Source organism: Sinocyclocheilus anshuiensis, unplaced genomic scaffold (genome assembly GCF_001515605.1).
Source record: "Sinocyclocheilus anshuiensis isolate Anshui unplaced genomic scaffold, SAMN03320099.WGS_v1.1 scaffold47, whole genome shotgun sequence".
Taxonomy (NCBI): Eukaryota; Metazoa; Chordata; class Actinopteri; order Cypriniformes; family Cyprinidae; genus Sinocyclocheilus; species Sinocyclocheilus anshuiensis.
In genome coordinates this window covers 467,132-479,065 of record NW_015551047.1, presented here as the reverse complement: position 1 = coordinate 479,065, position 11,934 = coordinate 467,132, and the positions used below count along the sequence as shown (strand labels likewise).

At 36.6% G+C, this 11,934-nt stretch overlaps 2 protein-coding genes across 4 annotated transcripts in view; both read right to left on the bottom strand.

Moving 5' to 3' along the window:
- LOC107661825 (C-factor-like) overlaps nt 1-5,094 on the bottom strand; it is a 23,230-nt gene extending 18,136 nt beyond the window's left edge. Inside the window, exons 1-6 of one of the 3 annotated variants that reach the window (XM_016451595.1) lie at nt 4,731-5,093; nt 4,591-4,645; nt 4,253-4,440; nt 2,823-2,984; nt 2,625-2,735; nt 1,855-2,034 (exon numbers count right to left, since the gene is read on the bottom strand). In XM_016451595.1, coding sequence (XP_016307081.1) covers nt 1,903-2,034; nt 2,625-2,735; nt 2,823-2,984; nt 4,253-4,440; nt 4,591-4,645; nt 4,731-4,874 — 792 coding nt within the window. In that variant the 5' untranslated portion in view covers nt 4,875-5,093 and the 3' untranslated portion in view covers nt 1,855-1,902. Of the gene's footprint in view, nt 1-1,854; nt 2,035-2,624; nt 2,736-2,822; nt 2,985-4,252; nt 4,441-4,590; nt 4,646-4,730 lie in introns of those variants that run through there. The other 2 variants (XM_016451594.1, XM_016451596.1) reach the window with 2 other exon arrangements.
- Nucleotides 5,095-6,056: 962 nt separating this feature from the next.
- LOC107661831 (dehydrogenase/reductase SDR family member 7B-like) lies at nt 6,057-7,081 on the bottom strand. The gene is made up of 3 exons (XM_016451599.1): nt 6,642-7,081; nt 6,502-6,556; nt 6,057-6,351 (listed from the first exon to the last, which is right to left on the bottom strand). Exons 1-3 carry the CDS (start codon nt 6,783-6,785, stop codon nt 6,155-6,157), a joined length of 396 nt encoding a protein of 131 aa, XP_016307085.1. The 5' UTR covers nt 6,786-7,081; the 3' UTR covers nt 6,057-6,154.
- Nucleotides 7,082-11,934: the final 4,853 nt, after the last annotated feature.

Here is an 11,934-nt window from a genome sequence, read left to right as displayed (position 1 = left end):
GACTTGGGACTTGTCTGTCTTGACTCGGGACTTGACTTGGGACTTGTCTGTCTTGACTTGGGACTTGACTCGAGAATTGAATGCAAAGACTCGAGACTTGTGACTTGCAAAACAACGACTTGGTCACACCTCTGGGTCATACATACATACATTATATATCCAGTAATAACACAGGCAACAGATAATAAAAGACTACAATTTATTACACCAGTTCAGGAAAAAAGCAAAGCAACTTGTTCTTAAACAAGCTTTTAAAAAGAATTTGGTTTAACTGTATGAGCTGTATAAGTATAGAGTTGCTTTGCTTTTTTCCTGAACTGGTGTAATAAATTGTAATCTTTTATTATCTGTTGCCTTTGTTGGAGCCACTTACCCTGTAACTACATGGAACAAGGAGGTAACAAGCACCACTTTAAATTACAGCCCACAAATGTTGTATTTACACTGTAACTACATGGAACAAGGGAGGAACAAGTGTGACTTAAACACAGAACAAATGTATATTTGCACAGTAATAAAAAAACAGAAAAATATTGCACTAGTTTTAATTTAATTGTTTGATGGCTATAAAAACATCACAGTAGCCTATACATCCACGGAAATACAAATGTTGTATCATTTATTTTTTTCTGCGAACAGCTGGAAAGAGGTACGCTTGTTTTAAGCTGCACTGAACCTTGATGGTATATCATGCAAAGTTATTTGGTGATAGTGGTGTTGGGAAGTTGCTGGTGTGAATTTGCTGAGATCGATGAATAAGCTTTCAAGTAGACTCGTGAGTCATGAATTATAAATCATAGCAGAAACTCATTAACTCATTTCACTAGATGTCCAGTTTTGTTGTTCAGTAATCTCCATCATGTATCCTTTAATATTAGGAAATGTACCCCATGGTTAAAAAATACCTAGGCCTATAAAATACCAATATAAAATTATAAGTATATCCTCTTTGTAAATCACTCCCAAACATAAGATTGTTGTTTAGGCCATATACATACCACGTAATATACAATAGGTACCCCTTAGTTTCAAAATACTTACAGTATAAATTATTTGTAATTTTACAGGTTGTTACCCCTTTATTCCCCAAACGTCACATATTATTCCCCTATACCTACACGGAGGTACTGAATAGGTAATTACAAAAAAGTTACGCTGTAACTTCAGTTTACTTACGCAGTTCTTTGCAGGTTGCATATCTAGTTGTTATCCCCTTATTACCCAAACGTATTATACCTACACGTGCGTTCTTTATAGGTACACTATAATTACAGAAACGTACACCGTAAATTGAGTATACTTAGTTCTTTGCGGGTTGTAATCTAAAGCGTTACCTTTTATTTTTAATAAAAATAATTTCTGTTCTGGTGGCATACAGAGCCGAAATTATGAAAATTGGGTCAGTGTCTATACATCCTACATCATCGAAAATGCCACTCTTTCACCTGGCTCTACGGCGCGTACCTGCTGGCTGCGCGCTCCTCCCTAAGTGGACGAGGCTTTTATAATTGATGTGCTCGCTCTTATATAATTCTGTGAAACGACAGGGGGCGACTCATAGTAATTGTTCTCCAAACCATCAGAAAGCAGTGGTGAGAGGAAGTAGTTTGGCAAACAATCGATTTGTGAGAAGTTTGTGAAGGTTTTTTTTTTTTGCATTCAGACTAGGTCCAGATAGGTTTCAGCCTATAGGGATACCTGCACTGGATGGCCAATTTCACATGTATTTTGTGTACTTTCAAAATACAAAATACTGTATTTGTGTTTAAATAAATTTTTCCACACAGTATTTTGTATTTGTATTTAATAAAAAATTTCCACACAGTATTTTTATTTTAAATACATTTTCATGTATTTATGCCCACCTCTGCTGACAACTAGGGTGCTTTTCATTGGGTGCAGCTAATAAAAGTGTTCAGGGTTACACAGTGGGAAGAAACTGTGTGAAGTTCTGGTGGGAACAGGAGAGCGGTGTTTTGTCCCGCAACTATGCTGCTCCACAGTCACCCTGCTGCGCCAGCTCTGCAACTGGAACTGAACAATGTACATGATTCGCTAAGCTAGTCACATCCAAAGCCATATCAAAAGCCCTTGCATTTTTACTGTCCTCAATTAAACTTTGGATGCATGTCTCGATTTCTGAAATGTTCTCTGGCTGCATGACTATTTCCCTGCATTAATCACATGTAAATTCCTCATCACTGACATAGAAGACTACATTAAACATGTGGCAAGCAGTGCAAGTGACAGCAACATAGAAGCAGCCATGATTCACTGTGACTGTTGATGCTAACGTATTAGAGTTCTCTGATGGACTCATAAAAGTTGGAGCAAGAGAGAGAAAAGAGAGGGTAAAGCACAAATGACAAGTTAGCATGCTAATGAAATGCTGTGCTACGCTGCTGCACTACACTTTGGCCAGTAGGTAGTGCTGTCACACACTCATTTTCCGATTTCATGCAAATTTGGTGTAACAAAATGTTAATAACTTGACTGGAATAGCCACAATATGACATGAACAAAACTTGATAAATAGTGAAAAAATATGTTTGACAGAAACTATACAGAAATCAAAAGCACCTGCTGCATTACACTTAACATGGATTCAAGGGATCTGCACTTACTTTTTCTCCACCCAGTTCAGTTTTCACCCATCCTGGGTGAAGGGCCATGCAGAGGATCTCATCCGCCTTTAACTCCTCAGCAGCTAACACAGTCAGCGTGTTAAAACCTGCCTGACATACATAGCATCAGTGTTATACATGGACATACATAAAGGGCAATGTATTGAATCCAGTGCAAAAAGTAGGACTCTGGTGTACCTTGCTCATGGAATATGGCAACACTGTGGACTGGATGTGGTTGGAAGGCTTTCTGGTCATGGATCCCGCAACAGAGGAGATATTGATGACAGCTGCTTTATTACAGGACATGCCTGGTGTCCCGCTGGCTTTGGCTGCTGTTTGTAGATATTGTAGGTACTCCTGCATAAAAGAAAGAGAAAGAATTACATCATGAAGGTAGCATTAAAATGATTTTTGACTATTGGCATCAAGTCTACTGCATATTGTAACTTATTCTGGCAACTCAATTGTACTGCTTGGCTTACTTAATTACCCCTCTTCAACCCTAGTGGCACATAAGGCATTATGATGTTTCCATAACAATATAGATTTTATAGGATGGAATTTTTAGTCCTACACCCAACCCCCAGCCTGGAGGACCAGGTGCTACCTTTGGTCTGGCCTCTACCCTGGGACCTGGCCGGCTTGGTTGAACCTACCAGTGTAGGATGACCATATGGGCCGTTTTTACGGGACACGTCCTTGCCAGGATTTCGATATTGCCTAAAATATCCAGGTTTGGGCTGTTTGCACTGTGCAGATCAATCGTTGTATGACATTCGCGAGAGCAGAGCAGACGGCTCCTTATGCTTTTGAATCCCTCTTGCGGTACTTTGATGTCATTCAATGATCGGTCTGCGCAGCGACGCTTCAAGTCGAACGAACGAACAAACACACCTTACACGTGCGCGTATTTGCATCGCTTTGATTTTCTCTGTAGATCCCACCTTCTCACACACCATGATTGGTCGATTATGTACAATGCCTGCATGTTATTTGTCAAACTACTTTGGATGTTTTAGGCAATATAAAAATCCTGGCCAGGACATGTCCCGTATAAATGGCACATATGGCCACCCTAACCTGGGGCTTGGCCCCCACCAGCACAGCTCCAGAGAGTCACTGAGACAAACAAGCAACCCTACCACAACAGGTAGCAGCACAGAGGGAGACTGCTTGAGTAGTCATCTAGAAAACAGATCAACTCCATTACTTCATACTACTACTACTACTGATAAAAAAAAGCAGTTCTTCCCCTAAGAGACGAATTGTTGAATAAAGTCGTTATTTTTGTTTTCTTCGCATACAAAAAGTATTCTCATCGCTTCATAACGTTACTGTTGAACCACTGATGGCAGATGGACTATTCTGACGATGTCTTTCATACTTTTCTGGACCTTGACAGTGTAATTTACTTGGCAGTCAATGGGACAGTCACAAGCCTCCCGGTTTTCATCCAAAATATCTTAAATTGTGTTCCGAAGACAAACAAAGCTTTTACGGGTTTGGAACAACATGGGGGTAAGTGATTAATGACAACATTTTCATTTTGGGGTGGAGTATCCCTTTAATGACTTACAATGGGAAATTTTTTGTTTTAGAGCTCTTAGCAGTGAATACTACATTACCCTAATGATTAATAAGGGTCCTATAACATTGGTGTTAAAGGTGTTTTTCATGTCTTCAACACGACTGGTATGAATTGTGCCTCTTGCCACGATTGCAGCATTATTCACAAGCAGGTTCAAACCATTGTTTCCCAGTAGAGATCCCACTTTTTTGGCAGACTCTTTGATACTGCACGGATCATCAACATCTAATAGTAGCAGAACAAATATTAGTCCTAAAGTGTTAAGCAGTGAAATGGAATAATATAAAAAAACACACTAAAAATCTCTTTGAAATTCCCCAAAAAACATTCTAGTTAAAGTCTTAAATACACAAAGGAGGACACATGCACATTTACCAAGACGTATGATAGTGATCACACTTGGATGCTTTCTCGCCAGTTCTCTCAATGCCTTAAGAAAGATAAAATGCATAATTAAACAAGGCACATTAGGATTTCTCCTGGTGTTTCTATTTGTTTAATTATTTACAACTCACCTCAGACTTTGGTCCATCTGGGTCACGACAGGTAGCAAAAATATGTTTTTGACAGGAGTTCTCCAAGAGTTGCTTAACAGTTTCTAAGCCCAAGCCCCGGTTGGCTCCGGTGATCAAGATATTGCATGCTTTCACTGCTGCCATGTTCTAAGTTCATCAGTCTGGGTCATCCAACCTGCTCTTTTGAAGTGCTTTTTATGAGAACCCAAGTGAACACCACGCCCATTTTGTACTGGTTTGTGCTGTGCATATTGTGCTGCATCATACTGTTTGTGTTATTGAGGTTAAGAGGAAAGGATAAATGACATGAATAGTCAGAGAGAGAGAGAATTACTCTCGCTCTCTCTCTCTTTCTCTCTCTGACTAGTCATGTCATTTATCTTTTCCTTTTAACCTCAATAACACAAACAGTATGATGCAGCACAATACAGAGTCATCTAGAAAACAGCTTGATCTCTGCTGTTAGCTCAAATATTAACATACGGGCCATTTTTACTGGACGCGTCCTTGCCAGGATTTCGATATTGCCTAAAATATCCAGGTTTGGGCTGTTTGCACTGTGCAGATCAATCGTTGTATGACATTCGCGAGAGCAGAGCAGACGGCTCCTTATGCTTTTGAATCCCTCTTGCGGTACTTTGATGTCATTCAATGATCGGTCTGCGCAGCGACGCTTCAAGTCGAACGAACGAACAAACACACCTTACACGTGCGCGTATTTGCATCGCTTTGATTTTCTCTGTAGATCCCACCTTCTCACACACCATGATTGGTCGATTATGTACAATGCCTGCATGTTATTTGTCAAACTACTTTGGATGTTTTAGGCAATATAAAAATCCTGGCCAGGACATGTCCCGTATAAATGGCACATATGGCCACCCTAACCTGGGGCTTGGCCCCCACCAGCACAGCTCCAGAGAGTCACTGAGACAAACAAGCAACCCTACCACAACAGGTAGCAGCACAGAGGGAGACTGCTTGAGTAGTCATCTAGAAAACAGATCAACTCCATTACTTCATACTACTACTACTACTGATAAAAAAAAGCAGTTCTTCCCCTAAGAGACGAATTGTTGAATAAAGTCGTTATTTTTGTTTTCTTCGCATACAAAAAGTATTCTCATCGCTTCATAACGTTACTGTTGAACCACTGATGGCAGATGGACTATTCTGACGATGTCTTTCATACTTTTCTGGACCTTGACAGTGTAATTTACTTGGCAGTCAATGGGACAGTCACAAGCCTCCCGGTTTTCATCCAAAATATCTTAAATTGTGTTCCGAAGACAAACAAAGCTTTTACGGGTTTGGAACAACATGGGGGTAAGTGATTAATGACAACATTTTCATTTTGGGGTGGAGTATCCCTTTAATGACTTACAATGGGAAATTTTTTGTTTTAGAGCTCTTAGCAGTGAATACTACATTACCCTAATGATTAATAAGGGTCCTATAACATTGGTGTTAAAGGTGTTTTTCATGTCTTCAACACGACTGGTATGAATTGTGCCTCTTGCCACGATTGCAGCATTATTCACAAGCAGGTTCAAACCATTGTTTCCCAGTAGAGATCCCACTTTTTTGGCAGACTCTTTGATACTGCACGGATCATCAACATCTAATAGTAGCAGAACAAATATTAGTCCTAAAGTGTTAAGCAGTGAAATGGAATAATATAAAAAAACACACTAAAAATCTCTTTGAAATTCCCCAAAAAACATTCTAGTTAAAGTCTTAAATACACAAAGGAGGACACATGCACATTTACCAAGACGTATGATAGTGATCACACTTGGATGCTTTCTCGCCAGTTCTCTCAATGCCTTAAGAAAGATAAAATGCATAATTAAACAAGGCACATTAGGATTTCTCCTGGTGTTTCTATTTGTTTAATTATTTACAACTCACCTCAGACTTTGGTCCATCTGGGTCACGACAGGTAGCAAAAATATGTTTTTGACAGGAGTTCTCCAAGAGTTGCTTAACAGTTTCTAAGCCCAAGCCCCGGTTGGCTCCGGTGATCAAGATATTGCATGCTTTCACTGCTGCCATGTTCTAAGTTCATCAGTCTGGGTCATCCAACCTGCTCTTTTGAAGTGCTTTTTATGAGAACCCAAGTGAACACCACGCCCATTTTGTACTGGTTTGTGCTGTGCATATTGTGCTGCATCATACTGTTTGTGTTATTGAGGTTAAAAGGAAAAGATAAATGACATGACTAGTCAGAGAGAGAAAGAGAGAGAGAGCGAGAGTAATTCTCTCTCTCTCTGACTATTCATGTCATTTATCCTTTCCTCTTAACCTCAATAACACAAACAGTATGATGCAGCACAATACAGAGTCATCTAGAAAACAGCTTGATCTCTGCTGTTAGCTCAAATATTAACAGTGACTGCTCTTCTCTGCTTGTTAATGATTTGCAAGTGTAATAAACAGTTGCAGCTCTTTTAAATAAAGGTGCAGTCTCTGAAAGACTGTACAGAAAACCAAATTAGTAAAATATTTTCAAATCTTTTTGCCTGGTGTACTTAAAAATACATTTGCATACTCCTGCATAGTAGCTGAAATTAATTTTCCACAAGCTCTTGATTTTTATTTTACAATATGCAAAATTCCACAAGCTCTTGATTTTTATTTTACTTGATTTTTATTTTACAATATGCATGTTGTCCAGTATGTGTTTTTTTCTTTCCAGGGAACAATCACTCAATCACAGTGACATGTATGTAACTACTCGGATGCTTTACAGAAAGATAATATGCTGTATATAATAATATTTTACTTCAAACAAGACACATTTATCGTTTTTCCTTACAATAGTCAATGTTCAAACATGGTGCAATGACTGACTTTGGTGATAATCAGAAGACTTAGAGTGGACAGTGAGATTATACATAGTAGTAGTAGTAGTAGTAGTAGTAGTAGTAGAAGAAGAAGAAATAATTTAAGTAGTGTATTACAAACCTGTTATAATTTTGTCCACCTTGTTAAGCATTTTAACAATAATTTTATAATGTCAGTGTAACCGGGTAAACTATGAAGTACACTTCAAAAGCAAATTATATTTTTCTTGGGGTTTATTCTGACTGCTGTGTTTGAATAAATGACAGTGGTTGATGGGGGCAAAGTTTAATTGAACAAAAGTTTAGAAAAAAGTCTAATTCAAATGTTTTTTGGTAACACTTTATAATAACTTTCAGTTATAAATCATTAACAAACATTATATAATGTTTAAATAATCATTAATATATATTCACATATCTAGAAATATGAGATAATGTGCTTGTTAATGTTAACTAATAAACTTATTAAACATTACAAAATGATTAACAGATCATTATTTAATGTAAATTGAAATGCTTACAAATGTCACCATTCTCACCAATCTTTCAATTCATATGATCATGCATTTTTTTTTTAAATCTTCAAATGATTTTGACAGATGGTTTACAGTGATTAAAAGCTTCATTAATAAATCATTAACAAACATTATATAATGCTTAACGGATCATTAGTTAATGTTTACAAACGTCATTAAACTTTCAATGCGTTTTAAAAATCTACAAATGATTTTAACAGAAATTATACAATGATTACAAGTTTATTTGCTAATGTACTTTTGAATTCTTACAAATGTCATTAAACTTCAGTTCACATATTAGCTAATGCTCATTTTTACATTTACAAATGTGAAAATATAGCTTAATTAGTCATTTTCAGCACTTCACAAACTATTCATGTTAATATATTCATTAACTCATAATCACAGTCTGTAAAGGTCATACATTTGGTCTTTGTTTGTTGTGTAGACTTCTACTATTTGCACATCTTAAATTATGTATTAATAATTTGTTTAATGTTTTTGCAGTACCCAATCTAAAGTGGAAACTATTCATCAATTGTAAATGTTTATAAACATTTACTAATCATTAGTACCTTCATGAGCAGTAATTTTGATTCCAAAAAGTGTCCCAGATGACCGGAATTCACCCTATTTTCACATCTTTACAAATCATTTATTAATCATTTGTTCATGTTTTTGCAGTACCCAATCTAAAGTTGAGACTATTCATAATTTGTAAATATTTATAAATAATTAATTTAATATCATTTATCAAAACAATGCAATATAAACAGATTGAATCGTGTTCCCTTATAGTAATCAAATTGACCCCGTACACTGCTGACCACTTACCCAACACTTAAACCAACCCATACACCACTTTACTTTATAGCAATGGGTCTGATTGAAACACCTGAATTCAAAAATTAAGAAGTGTTTCCCAGTACTTTTATCCAAATAGTGCACATATCTCTGTCTTTAACTGAAAAATTAGTGTTTACTATTGTCATTTTGCATTATTGACACACTATTTTCCTAATTAATGCTGTTCAGTTGCTTTGACACAATCTGTATTGTTAAAAGCGCTATATAAATAAAGGTGACTTGACTTGACTTGACATATATTTATTACCAGAGAAGCTTTTAAATGGACAAAGGGATTCTAAGATAATGTACACTTTTCCCATACATTCACAAGTCTTTTAAACTGTTCTTCAATTTTACATAACAGGTTGAATAATTTTGGTATTCCGTTAATAATAAGTTTGTTTCATAAATACTTAATTTTATTTGCCTGAGCTTGGCCAAAATAATTTTTTCACATGTTTACATCTATCATGATTACACAAAAAGTTATTTTAAAAGCTGTTTGATTTTCTATATTTTATGATGTTCAAAAGACATTGAATGACTTTCATGACCACTTATATATAGTTCAATCATGACAACTCTCTGAAGATTTTAGCATGGTGATGGATATGACAATGTGGTCTTGGCGGAACAGATCTGCTACGCTGCTGCTGAATTGCTGCTGCTGTTGGTTATTGCTGTAGTTGTAGATTATTGCTGCTGCAGCAAGCAAATACAGGAACTTGCTACTGCCAATGCATATGGCAATACGGTGCCGTGAGTATTTAAGACATACTGCTGCTGCACAAATAGCATATAAAATAACCCCCCAACAAAGCTGGAAGAAGAAACAAAACAATTAAATATGTATGCTGCTGCTATACAATAATATGCTTAGAATCATCCCTATGATGCAGAAGGAATATAAAAGATAAAAACCCCCAGAACAAGCAGATCTATTGCCAAGATATATGTACTGCTCCACCCTGTAGTTGTGGTGTCATATGCCCAGGACTAATTCTGCCTAAAAAGCAGCTGCTCATTTATTTTGAAAATTTAAAATATGTATATTGCATATTAAGAACAATAATGTTTGTATTGTATGAACACATCATTGCTAAATGCATGGCTCGTTCCTAGATGGCCTTGAGAAAGATACTACAGTGACTTTATTTAAATGCAGTTGTCTGCTTTTATATTAATTGTGTCCAAATTAAAATTCGCAACATAGAAATGCTGTGCATGCTGCTGCTGAGAAAAATCTCGATGAATTAATGCCTATGCAAGCTGCTGCTACTGCACAAGAGACTGAACTGCTGAGAGCTCCATTAATTAGGCATATAAGTAGCTAGGAGAATGCCTATTTTACTCTAATGCGGTGTCTATGCCAGACACGAGCGGCACATGACAAAGTCAATAGTCCCGTTACGATAGGTAAAGCTGTCTGCAATGTATGCAGTGCGATACGGCCAAGGCAACAAAATTTCTGCTACTGCTGCTATTGATAGTATTCACTAACATTTCAATACTTTGACTTGCTATGCATGCTGCTGCTAATATTATTTCTAACCTTGCATCTGAATTTACTATGCATGCTATAAAATTTGCTAACATGCGATCTGAATAGCTATGCATACTGCTGCACAAAAGTACTTTGCTACTGCCCCTTTATTAAATAGCCAAACACAACCAATTAATGCTTCTTTCACTTATGCTGCTGCTATTAAAATTCACTAAACTAGCGATCTGAATAGCTATGCATACTGCTGCTACAGCTGCACAAAATGCTATAAGCGTCTTTATTAACAAGCAAATGCAATCAAATAATGCCTTTTTTCGCTTTTGAAAAGTTCACAAAATCTACTGTAAGCCCGGTTAAATAAGCAAATAAATAAAATGCGTATTTCACTTTAAAGAGTTACTTACCCCATGCGTTATCACTGAAATTTCAAGCAACTAAAGTACTTTCTGCTGCCGCTGCTTTATTAGCAACAATAATTTGACTTCCTGATGCTAATATTATTTCTAACATTGCATATGAATTTGCTATGCATGCTGCTGCTATTAAATTCGCTACATACGATCTGAATAACTATGCATACTGCTGCTACAGCAGAATTGTTATAAGCCCCTTTTAAATAAACGAAACGCAAATGATGCCTATTCACTTGAGGAGTTCACATACCATCCATTTTTTAGTCACTGAAACTTCAGCAATTGTAAGTTGCTTTGGATAAAAGCATCTGCAAAATGAATAAATATAAATATAAACTATGGTCTACCTACTGCTGCCGCAACTAAACGCATAATTTGATTTGCTATGCATACTGCTATTAATACTTCGCTAATAACGCAATCTGAAGTTCTATGGATACTGCTGCTACACTCCATGAAAGTATACTAGAATTGCTGTAGCCCATCCATGCATTATCACTGAAATTTCATGCAACTAAAGTACTTTCTGCTGCCCCTGCTATATTAGCAATAATAATTGGTTGCTATGCAGACTGCTGCTAATATTATTTCTAACATTGCATCTGAATTTGCTATGCCATTCTGCTGCTATTAAATTCGTTAAATATTGCGATCTGAATAGCTATGCATACTGCTGCTACAGCTGCATGAAAGTACTTAGAAAGTACATAAGCGTCTTTATTAAACAATGAAACGCAAACAAATAATGCCTATTTCGCTTTAAAGAGTTCACAAAATCTCTGTACGCCATGTTAAATAAACAAAGTAATAAAAGCCTATTTCCATTTTAAATACTTACATACCCCATGTGTTATCACTGTAATGTCATGCAACCAGATACTTTCTGCTGCCGCTGCTATAAATAACAGTAATAATTTGACTTGATTTGCTATGCATACTGCTATTAACAATTCGCTAATAACGCAATCTGAATTCTATGATACTGCTACTACGGTCCATGAAAGTACTATAATTGCTGTAAGCCCAACTGAACACACAAATAGTAAATTCCAGTTTAAGAGTGTCCTACTATTA

Coding starts and splice junctions, on each gene's coding strand:
- LOC107661831 (XM_016451599.1), bottom strand. CDS start 6,785: ATGGCAGCAGTGAAAGCATGCAATATCTTGATCACCGGAGCCAACCGG. Junction 6,557..6,641: donor CAGATGGACCAAAGTCTGAG/GTGAGTTGTAAA, acceptor ATCTTTCTTAAG/GCATTGAGAGAACTGGCGAG. Junction 6,352..6,501: donor GATCACTATCATACGTCTTG/GTAAATGTGCAT, acceptor TGCTACTATTAG/ATGTTGATGATCCGTGCAGT.